The sequence below is a fragment of the Betta splendens genome, chromosome 13 (assembly GCF_900634795.4).
Source record: "Betta splendens chromosome 13, fBetSpl5.4, whole genome shotgun sequence".
Classification (NCBI taxonomy): Eukaryota; Metazoa; Chordata; class Actinopteri; order Anabantiformes; family Osphronemidae; genus Betta; species Betta splendens.
In genome coordinates, this window is record NC_040893.2 from 13395499 (window position 1) to 13417770 (window position 22272).

General features: G+C 41.0%; 2 protein-coding genes across 3 annotated transcripts in view; one reads left to right on the forward strand and one right to left on the reverse strand.

Annotated features, from left to right (window-relative positions):
* Positions 1-22272, reverse strand: part of ets1 (v-ets avian erythroblastosis virus E26 oncogene homolog 1) — a 107142-nt gene that overhangs the window by 71096 nt on the left and 13774 nt on the right. The window lies entirely within an intron of this gene.
* On the forward strand, positions 4969-21451 carry kcnj5 (potassium inwardly rectifying channel subfamily J member 5). 2 transcript variants are annotated; one of them, XM_029172242.3, is made up of 4 exons: positions 4972-5185; positions 12475-12557; positions 14521-15394; positions 18830-21451. In XM_029172242.3, exons 2-4 carry the CDS (start codon positions 12495-12497, stop codon positions 19204-19206), a joined length of 1314 nt encoding a protein of 437 aa, XP_029028075.1. In that variant the 5' UTR covers positions 4972-5185; positions 12475-12494; the 3' UTR covers positions 19207-21451. The 2 variants fall into 2 exon arrangements, with proteins under 2 accessions (XP_029028076.1, XP_029028075.1); XM_029172243.3 differs by lacking the exon at positions 12475-12557 and having other exon boundaries at positions 4969-5185.

Sequence of the window (22272 nt, forward strand, 5' to 3'; positions counted from 1 at the left end):
AGTGCCTTAAGATGTGTTATGATGATAGTCAACACTGACTCAACAAAGATGTTTTGTGTATTAATTTGTCTTGGTCAACATTACTGAATTAATAAAGTCACATCAGCATCTAAGCTACAGCGCAGTATTCATTCTGAGTCAGCCCTTTTCCTGCTAAAGAGTCAAGAAGCATAGACCATCGCTGATAAGGTTTGACATTAGCACTCGGTGGGTCGTCAGCCATTACGGAGCCTTCCGATGTACGCGTTTGAAAACCTACACGATTGTGTAACAAAAAAAAGAATTGTCTCCCAACAACACCTAGTCAGCATGTGTCCGGTTCTCCACTTCAGACTCAGGTCCTTATTAAAGGACGACCTTTTTACTACACAAACCTACCCTCTTCCCACAAAGTGGCTTGAGACGGTAATGTAAATAGCAAGATGTGGTATTGTCCTAATTCCAATCAGCTACTGAAGCAGCTTCAGGAAACATCCCTCATCATATTCTTGCATCTTCTCTCTCCGCACTCCCACCAGCATGAGCAGATAGACACCCTCCCTCAACCTGGTTCTGCCTGTGGCTTCTGTTACCAAAAGAGTTCTTGCAGTTTACTGTTCCCTAGTGTCTGTTCAAGGTGAATTGTTGGGTTTCTTTCTTTAAAACTTGGTAAACTCTCGACCTCTATGTGAAGGGCATTACTGTATATGCTTGTGATTTGGAGCCACATAAATATGTGGGTTCAAAACTTTGTATCTTTCAGTACAAGGTGTGTCATTTAGTGTGTGTGCGAGAGAGAGAGAGAGACAGAGAGAGAGAAAGAGAGAGAGAGAGAGAGAGAGAGAGAGAGAGAGAGAGAGAGAGAGAGAGAGAGAATGTCTGTTTTGCTGGGTCAACATGTTGCTGTGCATTTATATTCCACAACCATCCTCCTCAGAGTAAAAATGGCAAAGTGTTAAATGCCAAGCAATGAAATCCCCAGCTGTGCTTGTCAAGCATTTGCCTCTTGTGATAATACAAACATGAGCTTTTTCATAAGATGTCTATGCCTTGATTTACTGTCACATTTTTCTGTAAAAAATGGTCATTCTAACATTTAGGGATGATCAATAGACTATATTGAAAGGATCTAATAGATCTGACCTAAATCAGACAAAGGGACAGCCTGTCCATTACGGTTTATATTACAGGATTTCTGCTATAGGACTTGAGCTTCAACATTAAATCATGTATGTTTTTACTATGACACACTGTGTCTACTAACATCCACTAGACAGCTTCATAACCACACTGTATGGGTCTGCAGTTTGAAGACATGTATAGTACTGACGGTTCTATTCTCCAGGTGACAAACAGCCTCATCTTAAAAAGATTTTCAGACAATTGACACATGCAGTAATTCTGCTTTCAGTCTGCAGCAAACATCCCACTAGCATCTCTTAATAAAGTAAACAATTTTTGTATCTAAGGACAATTAGCATTAAGTACATAGTGTATTATATACAGTATAACACTACAGATGTTCAGAGTTCATTTTAAATTTAGTAGAAATGGAAGGTGATTGAAATTGCTGCTATTCCTCTTCTCTCCACATAGTGTCACTGTCCCTGGCATTTGTTGTGGTGTGCAGAAGCTCATTCAGCCTACCAAGTACGCAATATCAAATAGCTCTCACTCTACTAAAGGATAAATACATTTACAAGTACATGTGTAAACATAAACTCTGGTTTCAGACTATGTGCAGTAGTTTGAATGTTGTTTATTGGGGAGGGCAACATTTTTGGGCTAAATTTTGGGCTTTTCCGTCTAGATGATTTATTTTCAGTAGGTGTAATATGGGTAAATCATGCATTGACAAATTATATGTGCATGAAACATTTAGAAATATATTTCCCAAGTTATGAGTTCTGCTCCATCTTTAGGGTAACATGTTGACAAAACATTTATTTGTTTTAGTTAAATATTCTAGGTTGCTCTAAACTGGGCACATTTTCCAATGAACACACAACTCCTCATGCGTTCACCAGTCCACCCAATGTTAAATACTGGCCATCATTTTTGCTCTTTATGCAACATCAAATATAAACCAGGAAGTTTGACCCGGTATCGTGTAAACATGGACTTGTATGTCCAAACGTCCCAGAATGGACCAATATTGTCTTACTGTCTACACAATGGCTGGGGATTTTTAATCATCATCATCAACATCATCATCAACATCATCATCATCATCATCATCATCATCATCATCCTTGTATGCAATGTAATTTGTTGTCATATAATAAATGATGGGTTTAGATATTAAACAGGACAAAATGGTTTAAAGTAGAATGAGCACAATCATTTCCAGCATTTCCAGTCCAGATGTGGGCATCTGGTAGGTGTATGCTAAGTAAACATGGGAAACACAGGCTCCAGATATGGACGGCTACACCTATAATGAGCAGGTGGACACAGACAACAAGGTCAAGTGTACCGTTTTGTCAATAATGTGCATGAGCAAACTTACAGCGCATAGTGGGCATAACATACTACAAAAAGCTGCTTGACAGTGAACCCTGCTCCAGTTCATATTGGTCAGAGATGCGAGTATTGTTACTATTTTTTTTTTAAATAATTTTCATTAAGTAATTTTGTAAATGTGATCTAGGTATTATGTGTAGGTTCACATCCAATAGATAGTGTTCTTGGTCAGTATGTTTTGTCTACAGAGAATGTCTACACTTTCACACTGAGTGAACTTTAATGATATGTTTGCAGAGGGTTTTATTTTCCCCTGGACAACAGCTAAAATAATCCATAAATGTAGTTATATAATATTATTTAATATAATATAATCCCTATAGAGTTCACTAGGGAAGGGCAGGGCCAGGAGGCAAGTGGGAGTACACCTTGGACATGCTGCCTTCTGTTACAGGGCTGACACATAAACATAGGCAACTATTCATAGTCTCATAGTTTGTCTTTTTTAGGACTTGGGCTGTGGGAGTCTGATACATTTGTAAACTTTCTTTAAGGAATATCTCAAGCTCTGATTTTCATTCCCACTCCTCCTTGTTCTCTGGGCTACTAGTAACAGGGCAGTTCATTGCAGTGCCATAAGGCCTGACAGGAGGATCAATCAGAGCTAATGAAGCCTGGGAGGAGGTAAGAGAAAGCAATGAAGAATGGAGTCAAAGGGGAAGTAAATGGGCGAGTGAGGGTGAGGGTGGGGGTGGGGTTGAAGCAAGGGAGGCAGGGGAGCACAGAGACGATTAAGAAAAATGAAGCTTCCGCCTTACGTCGGGTTGAAAATTCTTTTTCCTGCATTTCTTCAGCTGATGACCACACACACACACACACACACACACACACACACACACACACACACACACACACACACACACACACACACACACACACACACAGTATATGTGTATATAACTGTATATGGCTCAAACACTTTGCACGTAAGCCTATCCTGAACTCCTACTTCCCTGCCTGTATCAAGCTGCACAGTGTAATTTATTATTTTTATCATATTTTCCCATCTTTTCATGTCTATATACTATCATTTACATTAAATGTATATTTGTGTGTGTTTTTTAGAATAATGTAAATTGGTCTTCTTGGAGCTTTATTGTGTGTGAAGTGCAATTGTGTGTTATGTGCTGATGCAGTGAAACTGTGAACGTAATTGTGGTGGAAGGAGCTTTGTTTTGATCAGTGATAAAGGTCTGAAGTGCCACCAGGGGGCTGATTCCTACACAAAAAACAAATGTATACAAAAACACAGCAACATTCTATGATCATGGCACGACCACCACCTCGGGAGCGAGTGTTAGCTCGGAACACGCGACCCTCCGCTAAGTCCCAAGCTCCTCGTTACGCCAGCATCAGACCTTGAGGCTCCAGAATCTGGTCTCATTCTGATGGTCGAGCCTGGAAAAAACAGAAGCTCGCAGCTTTCTCACTCTACCCCGTGCGACTCAGCAGGGAATGGGGGAAACACATGCAGGAGCAGGAGAAGGGGGGGCTGCAGAGTCATAAATCTTCTTCCAAACTCAATGCAGGAACTACATCAACTGCCTTTCTGGTGATAGTTTCCCCAGTCGCTCCTCCCCCGCTCGTCACCGTCTCCCTCGTCTTCCTCTCTTTGCTCCCCTTCTCATTACCCCTGTGTTATGTCGAATGGCAAGTCACATTTCATTTTCTCTACATCTAATAACATTTCAATGTCGAGGATCCATTCATCCATCTCAGTGTATTCTGCATGTGAACAGATCACACATTTGCCTCTGGCAGCTGAACTGAATTTAAAATGTGAGGAACAAATGAACTCACAGACTCTATTCTGATGCTGAGCTCCATACATTTATTCTCCTCTTGTACACTATTCATTGTGTTGGTGGATTTGAGGATAATTTGGTTAAGTGGAGGTCAGTTTACTTTTATGGTGGCATTATTTCCTTACTTACTATTCATTACTGCAGGAAGCAAAGCTGGAACCAAACCTGGTCTGTTTTCAAGTAGAAATCCTTGATCAATTTGTTTTGGTCCTTTAATCTAACATCTAACTGCTTTTCATTTGCGGTATTTTGCTTCATCATTTCATCCTTTTTCAAATTCTCCCACTTCTGCTCCTTCTTTGTGTTTGAAAAGAGTTATTTGCTTCAATCTTTAAATGCAGTTTTAGATGAGTTGACTATACTGTACCATACCTTCTCCTCTTCATTACACACAATCATCACCCCCCCCACCCATCACTGAGCTACTAGTTTTGAGCATATACAGTATAAGTGCATTTGTGGTATAGAACTAGAGTCACGCAACAGATGCACAAGTTTGCTCTGCATAAAGAAATAAATACATATTCCTTAGATAAAAGGACAAACAACAATTTATGTGGAATATGTGGAAGTGGAGCATTTGAAGAGAGAGCACACAGATGTTTACATCCTCTCCATCTATTCTCTCAGCCGCTCTGCCTCTCCCTCTCTCTTTTCCTGTCCCTCACACATACGCATACGCACACAGGCAGACCCCCCTCTCACTCTGGAGTAGATAGAGAGCGGTGAAGAGCAGAAGGAGCTGGATGGCAAGGGAGAACCAGGGGGACGGCTACTGACTGTACAAAGCCAGGAATCGAGCGTGCAGCCCTGGGTAGGAAAGCAGCTGTGAAATGCCTGGAAGGTTGCCTGCCAGCTACTCCTGCAGAGACCTGAAGGTAAGCATTGTGTACAGCTGATGGGGGAGAAGGGACCCACAGGGAGGCAGAGAGAGGAGGGCAGAGGAGAAGAGGAGAGGAGAGGTTTTTTAAAGTCTCTGCACGATGCACGATACGAGGACAGAGCCACATCTCTGCTTCCTCCTTGCAATTTGTCTGTGGATAGCAACGCATGCTGCGATTGTATTATGTGTCTCACTGCACAGCTAAGAATCCCAGCTGGAGTAGCTTGCCCGATAAAAACGAGTGCACATTACTTGAAGGGATGGGAACTACGAGAGTCGGATAGCAAGACACAGCAGCACAAGGATCAGAGGCAGAAAAAAAACACATCATTACCCTCCTTCATCAGCTACAGCCTCCATCATCCTATCCTGCCTACATCTCATGTCATGAGGCACCTACTGTAGATGCGCTAGCGTGCATCTCGTAACGCGGTCTAATCAAAACGAATGATTTCTGTGTTTCTCTGACGCAAGCAGAGAAGAGCCTGACGACCCTTTGCAGCGAGCGCCTACTCGCGCTGCGCCGTAGTTCTTTCAGTGCAGTGCCGGAGTTTTACAAGTGCAGCAGCATCGGCGCGAGCGTGGAGCGAAGCGCGAGTGCCTCAATCTGAGAGTGTGGCGAAGGGGGATCTCATATCACCGACACGCACCACAGCATGTTTCAGCTCCGACACGTCTTCAAACATTAAACAGTCAGAGTGATATAAAGTGACTGATGCGGGGTAATGATTGCGTTTTCATGAACACTGCACGTTACACAAAAAAGCACCGACTTCCATTCCCTTGTAAAGCTCTCTGTGGGCTGTGAGGATTATGGCTGCTCGCTTTAATGTCTGCTGTACTTTCTCCCCCACGGTCTTTTCACTCCACGGCGCTGAGCGGGACACACATCTGCAAACGATGTGTTGTTGCTCCAGAACTTTGATGACAATGCGGTGGGTTTAGTGACCACGATAATTGAGCACGGTTTTCCCAAAGCAACTGCTCTGCCAGCGTGTGAAGTCACTCATCATTTTATTAATATCTGTTCTCCAGCGCACTGTGGAGGAATAACTAAGCGCAACCCATCTCTGCCGTCATCATTAAGCACATTTTTTTGCATATGGAACACTCTCAGCCCCCTTTGGGGAGAGTGTAATTGGAAAGCTCAGTCAGAAGGGTTTTCTTAACGCTGGCTTTCCAACAAAACCTGTCTGTTTGCCACACGTCAAGTTAGTTCTATCACTATAATTTACCGTGACCCCGTTCACAGCTGGGCGACTTGTGGTTGGCTATTTCAAGCAGTGTAACAGAAAGCGCAAATGGTTTTTGATGGATGGCCTTTTAACCTTATTATCAGCGCCGTGTTTGTAGCTGCAGCCCAGCGCTGTCTACCGGCCTCCTCCTCGGCTCGGGTATTAAGTCCTGATCTCTCTAATAAGTGGGCAAAAGAGTGCAAAGAGCAAATGTAATTCCCAGGAGGAGACTTCTCAAAAGAGGAGACTAGGTGAATTATTAATAGGATCAGTTTATTTAGTCAAGACCTTGTGCCTCTGGGGGACGTGGACAAGGTTTTTTAAGTGGGTCCACATTTCCACACTGTCAAACGTTGCGCAGCCAGTCGACACGATTTCTTTGTTAGTTTTCTTTCGTTTCTTGTCTGTGCTGCCTACAAAGTAGTTATTTTGACTGATAATAAGCCGACGTGGAGATGTGTGGCCTACATGGAGCTGAGATGGCGTACTCTCCATTCATACAGTATACTGAGCTGGTTCTGTGTATGATAGCAGCCATAGCCCTGAACTCCGTGCACGGTGTATGAATACAACCTTTTACCTTGCATGGAGCGTCCTAAGCAGCATAAAATCCTATACGCAATCTGTTTATGCCTTCATAAATCTGTCCCAAGGCAAATTCAATTCCCCCCTGCTTTTGTTGTACTGTGTTTTAAAGTGTTAACACGTTGTGTAACAGATTTATGGCACCATCTACTCACTGATTCAGCAGCTTCACGACTTCACGTATTTCTGCTACACGCCTGTCACACATAAAGTTGATACAGTGCAGAGCAAGTGCTTCAGGCTGTACATGCAGCCAGACAAACATTTAGCTTTTTTATCTGTTTCACTTATCACCGTATTGTTCTCTGTCCATTAGTTAGCACCATTATACCAATCCAAATGTGTACATGAGGCACACACCAGGGTCTCAGGTCACTGGTACAAAGACTCGTAGATGCTTTTATTGATGTAGCATTATGTTCATATTTATCACCAGCAGCTTCACCCTTTTTAGCTGATCTAATGGTGCAGATCCACCTTTACAACACAAAACGGTGGCATACATGCAGTTTTAAGAGCCCGAAGGGAGTTGACAATCCACACAAAGTCACATCTGGGGTGTGATTTTATTTCAATCTGGAACAGTCGCTAACAATCAGCTAATAACTTGTGCTCCTCGTGTGAATCAGAGTTATTTTAATGAACTACAATCCATCGTGCTACTCATGTGAGCCCCATTGTTAAGCATGGCAGATGATGCCACAATTGCAGTGGTGTCTCTTGTTCAAATGATAAGCCTTGAAAGGAGGCGGGGAGCCGGGTTTACATAAATCTTATTCAATTTATTCAGCATGTTAAAACATTCCTGCGTTTTAGTCTAAATGTGCTTGTACAGCAAATACCCACAGGCTGGTTTCCATTTATATGATTTAGTTTAAACTAAAGCACCACGACCACAGTCACTAAATGGCCAGTAAAACCAATCTGCTTACAGTGACGCACAGAAATAGATGAACAGTGCACACCAGCTCGGAGCGCAAGGGCAATTCAGCTCCACAATCAATTCCCCATTCAGTATGCGCAGATTTTATTTTCAATCCAAGTGCCAAGTTATTGCACTAATACTGAGATTTTTAGGCACAAGATTGAATGATTAGGTATTGTTTCTTAGTTTCACATAGGTTTGTTAAACTTTGAACATTTTTCATTAGGATCAATTAGCTTTGATTTAAGAGTCACTCATACTTGTCATCTGGTGTCAGCAACAGAGATGTAACCCAATCGCCTTGTCAGAAAATGCAAAGGTTTTGTTACTGGTAGCCTTTTAATATACGACTGCGGCGCAATAATCTTGTTTTATTCTGACTTGGTATGTGCTGACTACAGACAAGAAGGCAAGAACGGGGACACTGTAAAGCATGCCAGGAATTCCAATCAGGAGCTTTTGACCTTTGGCTCCTCTAGAATTTACCATGCGCTGCCCGGCTCCACGGCCCCACCCTGCCCTGCTCATGTCCTCCCTTCCTCCCTGTCCTCTACAGTGAGGTGAAACAGGAGATTGATGAACCTCGTGCAATATAGCAGGACCATTAAGGGAGAGGATTTGGATAAATATATATATTATATATTATATATAATATATAAGTATATATATTAATACACACATTTGCTCCAATATTATGATGCTGTTTATTGCCGATTGCAGATTATTGTTATCTCCACATTTTCCCCCTGTCACTCCAATTATAATTTTGCTTAGCCATCATTTTTTTCTGTTAACACTGAACAGTGGCATAGTGAGTCTGGGATCTAAAGCAGTAAATCACAGCAAGACAGTGACGGAAACACCCATAAGCGCCCACCCACCCATCTTCACATATCTCGTGTCTCTCTCTATCATGTCTTTCACGCTGCAGACCAGTGTGTTTGAAGAGGGTGTTACTTGGCTCCAGCAGGTGTTATGTTTAGATCCCATCCACTTCAAGAATGTAAATCTTTGCAAACGCATTTTCTTAAAGATACGAGACTCGGTGGACGAGAGAGACAAATCTAAAAGACGCGGCTTAGCTATTCTTGATTTGAAGAACTCTCCTTTCTTCGAGGACGCTTTTAGGCGCGCTGCGAGAGGGAGAATGAATGTGGGACAGCGGGCGGGGAGGATGAAATGTGCGCTTGCAGTGGTGTGTTGGAGAGAAACACTTGGATGTATCATTAGGGAAATTGTTCCTCAAGTGTGAATCGAACATCTCAGTGCAGCGGTGTCACTCCAGAGAAGGTCGTCCATGAGAAGGACACAACTGAGCACACGCAGCACACTATCGGGCATGATGGAAAATGGGAAGGAGGGATGGGATGAACTTGTGAGTGTGTGCGTGACTGTTTGTATTTGCCGGCCCTGGAGCCAAACTAGCCGGGGACATTTTTAGTCATTTGACCCGTCTGACCTCAAACTGTCATAAGTGAGTAGAGATAGAGATGAAGCCATGTTATTTTATGGGCCAATCTTACGCCTGGACATAATCATGACAGGTCCATGGGAGGAGGAGAGTAGGGAATAAAGGCAACATAAAGTTCTAGCACGTCCATGGGCCATGAAACAATTCTAACCGATAACAGTAGATATCTATCTGACGCAGTGTATCAGTAAACAACGTTGCTGTTACATATAAAAACACAGCACTGCAGCTATTTGGAGTTCTCCTCTCTTGTTCCTTTCATTCCTCCCTCGCTAAAATATTTGTTTCTGTCTCTTCCATGCCAGTGAATTTGATGAGCCGACAGAAAAATGCAAGCTCCAGTGTGACCTTAAAAGCGATGGATGAGTTCCCTCTAATAGTCAAAACTGTATTGTGATTTAAAGGACGCTGCTGACTTTGCAACTTCTTTGTGCAGTTTATAACCTCGTCATGCTGAGCAGCAAGGCTGCAATCTAGGAGGGTAACTATGGAACTCTGAGCGTTGCCAAATAGGAGCCTAAAATACATGAACAGCATGTTGGGTATATTTGGAATTCAGCTGATTTTTCCCTCCTGAAATGTTAACAACTTACTACGTGAAAGCTGTAAGCCACACTCTCGCCTTCTGCAAAGCAAGCACTTCTGTGCAAATTTCCAGCAGGAAACTCCCCACAGATGAGGAAAATTAAATTAATTACCTCCATCTAATGAAAAATAAAAGGTGATTCACTTTAATTTGCTGAAATAAACAGTTTACAATTATGTTGATGAAGTGACTATTTTATTTCAGGTAATTAATCTGTCACAGGAACATTTCTTGGAGCAGTGATTAGTATTGATATAAGCCCCCTCTGCACTCAGCTTCGGGATGGTTCCGGCTTCCAGAACTGCACACAGAGCTGACAACACAAATTTACGAAGTTCCGAAAATGTCGAAAATTTAAATCACAGGAAAGTGCTGTTCAGTTCAATCCAGGCCTTCGTGGAAACTTGTCACAGGTTAGGAAAAAGTGATGTTTTACCGGACGCTGTACAGATTATTGTTTACAGGACGCAGCATCAGCAAATGAGGAAAAGATATACATTGTGGATATCCCTTAGGAAGCAGGTTGCCTGGTTTACTAGTACCCCCCCATTCAGTAGATGAGTGCTCTTGTTATCAGGACACAAACACAATTCAGCCAAAGCGTCCTGTCATTCTCTCGGTAACAAGATAAATGCTTGTTAGCCTCTTAAAGCACGAAGATAAAACACTCTAGCTGCTATCCATGTTCGAACACCTCTCATTTGGGCTTGTTGAATCTGGTGCTGCGAACACACGCCACAATCACAGGCTCGCTGAAAATACAGGTCTGCAGTTCATAGGATCTCCAGGGAGTCATGTTTAATTCATGAGAGAACCTAAAATGAGTCAGACCTTGCAACCCCTTTAATGTATTCAGGAAGGTTTTCACAAGCCTTGTGTGTGTCCCACGCCTGTGCTATCTGTCTGTTCCCTGCTCAGATGCCTGTCACGTCACTCTGCCCTTTGCTTTGGACCATCAATGTCAACACTGCGTTCCTGTGTGGATCTGATTTTTGACGCGGTCCTTTCGCTTCTCCATGCTCGCCTTTTGCATTTGCTCTTCTTGCTTGTCAGCGATCAAATAGAGTAACATCAAAGACAGATGACAAAGAAATGTCAGATGTTGTTAAGGTCAGGAACCAGCAGCAAAAGTAATTTACCCATGTTCTTTTACTTGGCTGGCTACAAGGTCCTCTGTATCTTATTTTCTTTTAACAAAATTAGTAGTAAAGTAGCGGATTTTCATAACACCAAAGTTAATTTCCTCTTGTTGAGCTCCTAACGTGTTAAAAGACTGCTGCTAAAATTAGGGCCTTATCTGAGGTTCCCTCAATGCACTCACACACCCACTCCTAAAACTACAGCAGTGGCTGTTATTAAATCCCACATCATCCAGGACACGTTGAAAGTGTTTCTTTTGTCCTTCTGCTGTCACTTTACACCTCATAGAACAGATGTTTAAAAATACCTGCATAGGCATACAGCTCAGGAATAGGCATATATTGTACGCTCTCAGCACTGATTACTCCAGTGTTGCTAAAAACAACCTCAAAAGGTAACACATACACAAATTTTAATTTTGACAAATGTAAACTAATAGAAACAACTGTAGATGTTTATTTCTCTGTCGCCAGCTGATTATTAATGCAGCTCCTTTCTCTGATCTGAAACATGTTGTGGCCATAGTGCGTATCGTGTGCCAGTGTTTATTACTGTAAGTTTGTGGCTACGGGTATGTGCTTTGATTGACATGTGAGCTCGTGTTGACAAAGCAGCTGATAATGTTGGTGACGTCAGGTTTACTATTTGGGAAAGGGTGTCATAAACAAAAATGCTGGAGCTCAGCCTTCACTGTTCAGGCAAATGAACCAAAGGCTTTTAGCTTATCAAGCACTAAAGAAGTGTATTTTTTTCTTGATCATTATTATTATCGTATTGATTACCTGCAACTTCAGTTGACCTAACGTCACTGTCAAACAAAAGGTTTAAACAACTACATAAAGATTTCGTTCATGTCCAAGGACAGTAGGCTGTTTCACAGTGTGTGTACATTCCAGACATATAACTGTGCCGACATACATGTAATTGATTGAAATTACATTGTAAATACCTTGATCGATGATCTGCTAATGTAGAGGACGCCACGATTACCATACAGTATTTAATATAGTGAGCAAGGCCTCATTAAGTTATATTTTTCAGAGGCTTTGTAACTTTACATTTACAAAACGGTCACAATACAAAAGAAAAATTAACAATGCAAGCAACTCACTCATGTGAAGGACTGGGCTTTAAGCGTTTTTGCTGACATTGCCTTGTGGGTAAAATGTGTAGTCTAATTACACCAGATGGAAAATTTTGACATGTAAACAAATGACACAGAACATATTGTGCTTGTGGTGCTTGGTAATAGACATCAGCTCAAAAATGTTAGTGTAGACACCGGTTGTACCTTGTGAAGAGAGTGGGCTCTCTGTTTAACTGACATTGTTATGTTCTATAGGTGTGGAGCTTCAGCTGAGAATGGCAGGAGATTCTCGAGTCCTAATGGACCACAACATGGAAATAGGAGTCACATCTGCGCAGGTAAACTGCACTGGCCGCTTTAAACAGAGAAATCACCACTGTCATCCCACAAAAAACTGAAATAGTACACGAGGAAATTGATACAGTATTTGATTAAGCTTAACTATTGGTGGAGTCCCACCACTACTGCTGCATGTGTATGAGAGAGACAAAAGCAAAGAGACCAATAGCGTCCATAAAAGAGGCAGTAAGGAGGATAAAAGGGCTGTTAGGCAATCAGTAGATATGCTATATACATAATTTATATTTTAAATGAGCAGCTCAAATTATAACTCAAGCCCCAATGCATAAAACATACATATATAATACAGCATGATCAGAACAACATACAGTACATAAAACTTGGTGGGGGTGAAAAGCTCATTTACTGTAATACTGTACTGTAGTTCATTTCACATGTCAGTGCTGATAGAGAAACACCCCACCTGCTCCCAGTATATAGTACTGGTTATCATTCCTGATTCTCAGCTGACTGGAACTTATCTTGTCTACCCAAGCATAACCAGAAAGGCTCAATGGGAGGACACATCCCAACCACTTAGTCCTGCCACAGAGAGAAAACTAATGAATCTGTTTATGGGCCATCTCCTCCTGGGATCATATTGACTACAAAGGCCAAAGACGAGGAGAAACTGCATGTGACAGCTTCATCTGTCACTTGATTACCCCAAGCCCAAAGTGTGAAGATGAATGCATCTATTTTGTTTTTATTCCTTTTAAAGGAAAGTAGTGATTAGCAATGTTTTAACGATAACTCCTCTGCACATGAACTGCTCTTGAGAGTGAAAGGTTTGACTTCAAGAACTTGAAGTCTCTATTACAATCCAATGTCCATGAGCACTTAGTAATAGGCAAACCCATTGACATTTAGTGAGCTCAGTGTCATCAAGCCACTAATTGCAATGTGGGTCAATGAGAGTTGTCTTTCAATTTTTGCTCTTCTCTTTGCTGTCGTGTGTATATTTAAATTCAGGCACATCAAGTGATGTCTGTTTTAAGAGCAGTGAAAACACCATGTGACACAATGAAACCACCCCAAATAAACCTGCCTGGCAGAATCGCAGGCACTGCAAGGGTATTGAAGTGCCTTCGATTATGTCCTCCCCTGGCTGAACTGAGAGAGTGATCGTCTTTGTGACAGAGCAGATGGGCAGTGAGCACAGACACAATAGGGCATAACTTTCTCTGGTAATGTCAAAGCAACTCTGGGGAACAGATGGATCACAGGTGTCCGATTAGCAGCGATAGATTCAGGGGCACAGGAGATGTTTTCTTGCCTCAGCACAATGCATTGCAATTATTACCTTGGATTGGAAAGTGTCAGTGTGATGCCAACGCGCCCTTGAAAGATGCCTTACGACTTTGGCATTGTGCCTGTCTGTCACATATACATGTGTCTATCCAAGAAGATAGATACGCAACTGAACACATTTTATGCAGACTCTGCAGAAATGCACTGCACGCGACGCACACATCACTTGCATTTTAAAATACTAAATGAACATGTCTGAAATGTCACACTCTAGATAAATGCAGCGTGTGCCAGGCCTATGGCATTCTTTTTTAAAATGATGCTTACGGTCTTTTAGAATAGAATTTGGAAATCTGGTCCAATCTAGCCCTGCCATTGTCTGATAGGGTGTGAAGCGAGGGAACACAGGGGACAAAGGAGGAGGAAAAGCACAGCTGAGGAGCCAGATCACCTCGCTGGAGCAGGGCCAATACACACAAAGACCTGGCTGTCCTTGTGTTCTTGTTTTCTACACTGCCTTGCTTTTCTCCCATGCGCTTCTCTACATAGATACACAGTGTGATTTTGAATTTAGTTTCAAAGCTGAAACTAAATTTACAACAAAATTCAGAATTTCTCCAGCACAACCTATGAAACTACTCGACCCACACCACAACTTTTTCTTTCGTTTTTTCATCCTTGCTTATCTCTTCTTTTTCCCTTTGCACACAGGTGAAGAAGCTTCCAAAACACTTGCGAGAGGCTCAGATCTCAACAGAGAGAACCCACCTAATTTCTGATCCAGCAAAGAAGCCACGTCAACGATATGTGCAGAAAGATGGCAAGTGCAATGTCCATCATGGAAACGTCCAAGAGACCTACCGTTACCTCAGTGACTTGTTTACTACACTGGTGGACCTACGATGGCGCCTTAGTTTCTTTATTTTCACCTTGGTCTATGTCGTCAACTGGCTTTTCTTTGGCTTTCTGTGGTGGTTGATAGCACTCATCCGTGGAGATTTGGTGCACGCTGACGAGGAGGGCTGGACCCCATGTGTGGAGAACCTCAATAGTTTTGTTTCAGCCTTCCTGTTCTCAATTGAAACAGAGACAACCATTGGGTACGGGTATCGTGTCATCACAGAGAAATGCCCTGAGGGTATCATACTTCTTTTGGTGCAAGCCATCTTGGGATCAATTGTTAACGCCATGATGGTGGGCTGCATGTTTGTCAAGATTTCACAGCCAAAGAACCGTGCAGAGACTCTTATGTTCTCGAACAACGCTGTAATATCAGTGCGAGACAACAAGATGTGCCTGATGTTTCGGGTGGGTGACCTGAGGAACTCTCACATCGTGGAAGCATCAATCAGAGCAAAGCTCATCCGCTCGCAGCAAACCAAGGAAGGGGAGTTTATCCCACTCAACCAGACTGACATCAACATTGGCTTCGACACAGGAGATGATCGGCTGTTTCTGGTGTCCCCCCTAATCATCTCCCATGAGATTAACGAAAAAAGCCCCTTTTGGGAGATGTCACTGACGCAAATGGAGAAGGAGGAGTTTGAGATTGTGGTTATCCTTGAGGGCATGGTGGAAGCTACAGGTATGAAGGGGGGCTGGGCTTGGGGGGGGGGGGGGGGGGGGGGGGGGGGGGGGGGCTGCTCAAAGATAAGGGTGCAGATTGAGGGCATATTAGATGGGAGATGGATATTAGCAGGAAGAGATAGATTGAAGTGAATGACTGAGTAATTGATGGAGGGATAAATAGATGGAAATACGAAGACTCCCACTGAATGATACATTACTTTTGCTGCTGATGGCAAAAGATAAACAAACAACAAAAATAATATTCTTCTTAAATTTTGTACACATTGAAACTAGGACTTCATTCAAAATTGCAAAAGAATAATAATATTCATTTTTTATTTAATTCAATTATTGCTCATTTCCAAGAATGTGTTACTTCAACTCAGGTAGTTAATTTCAAAGGGCATCCGGCTACAACTGCTTACAGTGCTTCTTCGAAACTCACTGCCGCCCGTTTGTTGTTATTTCAAGGTTGCATCTTTGATATTGTTTGTTTCCAAATGAATTAAGTGTAGCTACCCACACTGCCCGTCTGGGTTTTAAGTAAAGGTCATGTCATCTGAAAAAAATGCTTCAGCACAGTCAACCATATTAGGACATTATTTAAACATGCTGAAAAAAAACCTCAGGATCACAGAATAGCTGGACATCCGGTAGCTAGAGATTAATTTGCCATGCTAAGCGTGTGGTGTTAACTAATCCAGGTATTATTTATATGCCTACACAGAATCATTTATTGGCCTTTACTTAAGGACTAAATATGATTCACTCATTATAAATACAGTAAGTCATACAGTATATGTCCAACTTTATTTTATATCAAATGTGGCACATGGGTTGATTTGATTTATTGAACCGAACTGTCTTTTTAAAATCTCTTACAAACCACCAACATCCCTACCTGTACTTTAAGCAGCTGTTGCTTTGCATGTATCTGAACATTACAGTACTGCTCTGTCGATTTTTTGTGGTTTCATTTAAAGAAATTTCCACCAAGGGACAAATAGTCAACACGCTTTCTGCCTGTGTTGCTGGAAACTTGACTCAGATGTTACATCATATTTTGTATGACCAGCAGTGACTCTGGAATCATACAGTGTTACGTTGTCATTGTCCTTGACCACTAGGAAACAGACTCTCTATCATCCACCCTCCTACTGTACTTCCTTATTATTACTATACTAAGACTTAGTAAACATTAAGCTAAAGGACTGTGACCTAAATGTGGCATTTAACACATCTTTATTGTTTGAGTCCCATGGCCAAAATGTAAAAATGAAATTGCATAATACAACAATTGTCAACATGTTTGTTTCTTTTCATCTTCTCAGTGAATGTTAATAGATAAATAAAGGTCTGAGATCATAAGGTAATTATAAATATATAGCTGAAAGTGTATGGTCACATGCTATTTTAAAAGTGATCATCTTTAGGCATAGTTTGGTCCCAGTGACTGAATAGTCAAGGCAATGTCAAGGCAAAGGCTAGTCAATGTTTACCTGATCAAGCATAAAAAGATCAAAATGTTTTCCCTAAAAAGAAAATTTGCGTAGTTCTTTACAAACTGCAGGCCAAGTATGTTGAAGATACATTTTATAGGAAGAAAAAAACTCTGAGTACTGTACAGGCACATGGTGGTACATCAACTGCACCAATAAAAACAAACAAAAAAATAAAAACCATAGCATACTGTAAGGCTCTTTTGATAGAAAAATAAAATGTAGAAAGTACATAGGCCATGAGTTCACTAATCAGCAACATAATTCTCATAACATCACAACATAAATCTATTTTAGCTGTCCTCGACACAAAATTGAAAATCTCCCATGTACTTGTTATTACAGTAGTTATGTTTTGGTACACCGGATGCCCAGTCATGTGTGTCTATGTTGTCCATAACAAACCTTGTTATCACTTTTGATGTTTTAGTGAATGGAGCTGATTGAATGATGCTTTGTCATCTGTTTCTTTGAGGGCTAATTATTTTATATAAAATATGCATTATGCATTTTCTCAGAATCCATTGCATCAATATTGTTGGTATACAAACCAAAGTTTCTGTAGTGACATTTATTGTTCAGTACATTCTAGGAAAAGAAAGACCTCAGCAGATCTGCAGTTCTCTGTCTACTTAAGTTTCAGACAACAATTCAAATGCTGATAATCTGGTGTCCAATTTTTTCTTTTTGCCGTAATGTAAAATGCTGACCTTTTGTTTTTGCCCCACCTGTGAATGACTTCACAGTCCAAAACATATTTACAATTGTAAATATTTCACCCATAACCTAGCTTTGAATACATTTAGCATTTTGCCCTAGTATTACAGTTCTGGATAGCAAGCTTTTACTTTACAATTTTACAACTAAATAACCACTTAGGCATCCCAAAATATTAGTTATATTACATCTTGAACCCAATGTACCAAAATATAAATAAATCAATTGCAAGACCACTAGTTTGTTTTTCACAAAATAGTGTTAATTCTAAAGCAATTTAGCAAAATGCTATTTGCAGGAGTATCAAGTCAAAGTCAGTTGCTAAGCAAAATGTGCACCTTTACAGTATCTTCACATTGTAATGGCTTGGGAGAAAAAAGTATTAGCTAAACTGAAACACCCCTAATAGACAACACAGAGACCCTTGTCATTGGGAATTAAAAGATGCTATATAGCATTTGATAACATTATCAAAGAAATAACAAACAAGTTAAAAATGGAAAGTAGGCCACTCACATCCACAGGGTGAAGATGAAGAAAAGGTGTAAAAAGTTGTCGTCTCACTGCGACATTAGTATCATAATTTATAATCCACATCACGCTGGTCATGGGAAATCTTGAATATGAGAGACATATGGATATATAACAGGATATACTGTAACTGCAGTTGGTTGATCCAGACCTGGATCAACTCATCAATGATGAGTTTGATGTTTTTAGTTTAGTAGTTATTCTCCATCTAAAATATACAGTAGAAAACTCACTCCTGTACGCAGGTGGCTGAAAGAGGGTTGTGACATTTTGTGACTTTTGCTAGATAGTGGACGCTTTAATACTCTCCTAAGTCACTGCATCCTCATGTCAGTCCTCGTCACATCTTGCACTCATGAAACAGAAACCCAAACTTGTATTCACTTCGAGTTAAAACAAAAGCTCCGAGGATAACTTTTAGGTGGGACTAGATTTGAAATGTTGTAGAACTGGGATGCCAAATGTATGTTTTCATTTTCATGCCTTATTATCAAGAACACTAGGTATTGGCCTCGTCTGTTTGTGATTCTTGTGTGACCATTAATGATGCAGTCTCTGTTTTTCTCTTCATCTCTTTCCATCACTGCATGTTTGTTTGTTTACCTGTTCCCTCTGATTGGCTGTGTGCTATACTGTCTTTGTATATGTTCATGGTATGTTTGTCTGTGCGTGTGTGTGGGTCCATTCATTCTTAACTGTGACAGGGATGACATGTCAAGCACGGAGCTCCTATCTGGATACGGAGGTGCTTTGGGGTTACCGCTTTACGCCAGTACTCTCCCTGGAGAAGGGCTTCTACGAGGTAGACTACAACAACTTCCACGATGTCTATGAGACCAACACCCCCACCTGCAGCGCCAAGGAGCTTGCTGCTAAGCTTCGGGAGGAGCCACTGTTGCCTCAGCTTTCGCTCCTCAGTCCTGAGCTTAAAACACACACTTTTGACCGCCTTTCCCAACAGAACCCACTAAGCCAGGAGGAGGACAAAGAGGAGAGAGATTCAGGGGGTGACAGAGGAGAGACTAATGGCTCAGCTGCTGCCTTGGAGGAGCCGCCACTTGCTGATGGACTGCCTGATTAATGGGACACATCAGCAAAAAAAAAAAAACGCAGGGCAGTCTGGACAAAAGGACAAGACAATATGATGCTTCATTTAGTGAATGGCCAGCTTTTTTCCATTGCAATGTTTGAGGACTTCTGTCTCCAGCTCACTATCCATACCATACCCCTCAACTAGATCGTCAATCTATAGTATAGATTGGTTTAGTAGGCACATACAAAAACACACAACTACAGTATATGTATCTTGGTGGTTCAGATTGTCTTTTTATAATCATAGTGACCACTTACTGCTATAACTGCTCAAGTTCTATAATTTTAACTTGAGATAAAACTGGTAGCCATTGCTAATAATGGGCTTATTATGGATACTCCAATGTTCTCATTTTAGAGTGTGTTGATACTTCATTTAACCACAGTCTCATAACTCAGCTGATGTGTCCGACTGCAGCTTCTGTGTGGTAAAGATATTGATTGTTTGTTTTAGAGAGGTTTTTTATTCCTCTTGATTCATTTGTTATCGTTCTCAAAAAGCACCGTTCAACTAGGAGGGAATGTCTAAGGCTTCTAGATCACATGGACAGGAGGAGATTTGGAACGTGGTTCTATAAAATGCACCATATGCTGGTGATCACATCCAGTCTTGTTTTTGTTGTTCACACCTTCCTCATGGTCATACTCTCATGTTTTTGTTTAATTGTTTCACTACACACTAAGAGCCTTGACCTAAATGAAACCAGCTGGTACTGTACCTCATTTTCTGGTTCCGAAATTAGCACTAGGAATCAGAAAAAGCAAGTTAAAGCCGTATAGGCTACAGCACAACTATTTTGAAATGTTATTAGTTGGTTCAACATTTTATTGTCCTTCCTCCTGCAGCAACTAAAATATTAATTGCAGATCATCTTCTTATATAAAGCACAATTTCCCATGAGGTGACTCCTCAGTGACCTAACCACCCACCTAGATGCTGCTGCTGGTCAATGCATGTCTCTCTTGCTTAAAAGTGAAATTCAAATGCAGACTGAAAAACATTTATGCTCAACTAATATTTGAGATTTTATTGATTTTTATACAGTAAATAAATGAATATTTTAAATGCTCCAAGGCAAAAACTTCTTCTGATGTTCAAACATGATATTGTACAAATGCACTAAAGCTACTTTGTATGTTGATGAAAGTGGAAGTGCATTATTTATCTCATGTCATTACTATGGGTCATATAAATCCACCCATGCATTACCTTAATGTCTGTGGCGGGCATCAGGAGCTGAAACCAATCCCTGCTGTTATTGGGTCAAAGTTTGGGTACACCCTTGACAGGACCTTCATCAGTACATCTCAAGGCACCATTTGGACTTGAACAGGTTCTTTTGTAACTTTTGCCTCATCACCTTGAGCTTTCACGCTATGATTTCAGGTCATATTTTCAACCCACACTTGGCTCTTGTCCATAAACCACATACAGTGCAGTAGGACTTTTACTCAATATAGATAGTTGCCCTTGTGAATCCTGTTTTGGAAGCTGTCACCTCATGTGTGAAGGCCATAGTTTACAGTATTTTTATGCCTTGTCTTCAAAAGGTCAGATCAGAGCTTGCATGCCCCCAAGTGCTGACTAAGTTTAATACAATAAGAAATACAGGGTATTTTATGGGCATGGAAATCAGATAATGGGTTCATTTATTTGTTTAAAGACAAACATGGGTATTCATACTTCAAAGTTTCCCCCCAACCAGCCAGTGAAATGTCAATTAGATTTTTTTACAGATGCTTGTCCAATCAATGTGTTTATTCTCACAGTGACCTCATTGCATCTTATTATCTAGTCCATTTGCTAAATGTTTGTCATTAGAGGGAGATCACTTTTCATTGCTGGAATATCATTGGTTTTCTTGTGTGTTGTAATGGGAATAAACCTAAAATGGCCGAAAGAACAACATGGTCCTGTTAGATAACATGTGCATGCATGAAAGAGTAAAGAAGTACAGTAGGTGTGAGGGTGGGTATACATATTGAACATATTGAACCTTAAGAGTAAAACCACTGTTATAGTACCTGAAAACTTAATTAGCTATACGTCAACTCATAAAAGAAAGATTTATGGAACCTTTAATTATTCATGCAGAACAATATAGTCTTGAAACTTGTTACCTTCATTCACTGGCTTAATTTGAACTGAATTACTGAAAAATGACACAGCAGCAATATCTGGATTGAACAGCAGTAACATAAAAAATGTCTATAAAGTCGAATAACTACTAGTATCTCTGGCTCAGCTTCTGTGTTTTCACACAAACGCATAAAAACAGCTGACAGACTAATTAAAAAAGGCCACCTCAGCTATTAAGTAGCAACCAAGAAGTCACTGCAGAAGGCCATGTGTAATCACATTTATCTGCTGTCTCAAAGTACGTCAAGTCAAAAAAAAGCAAGTGCAACGTTACATTTGCTGGCCAGTGTGTCACTGAATCACAGCAATGTGCTGTCACGGCTATTCTTGTCCAAGCTATTAAATTTGGAAGCTGGATCGTCAAGCAAGCTGACAGTCGCTGATTCAAATCTGAATAATGTACGATCATGAATATAATGCATCCATTGAATAGTTCATTGAAATGGGTATCCGAGGCAGGTGCATGTGGGTGAGCTTGTGTGTGCATGTGCAAGTGTGTTAGAGACAATGACAGAGAGAGAGAGAGAGAGAGAGAGACTAAACAAATCACTACAACCTCGGGCCACAGACACACATGTACAAAATGAGACAAAGACAGAACAAATTATTAATTTACACCACAGTCAAGTTAAATGTGTCCCTAATCAGCAAGGAAATTATTAAGGAACAAAAGCAAAACTGCTGAATGGCAACACACCAACACAGTTACTAGTTATATCCTCCCTCTTTTCATGGTTAGCTCATACTCTTTCCTCATCTTTTAAATAATGCATGCATCTGAAAAAGGAGTCACACAGAACAACTAACAACTGCATCGGCAGAATAAAGCATCCTGCTAAAGAAAGAGAATCAAGTCATTCAACAAAAACAAGGGGGAGGAATTTTCCTTCCCACATTCTCTCTCTCTGTCTGTCT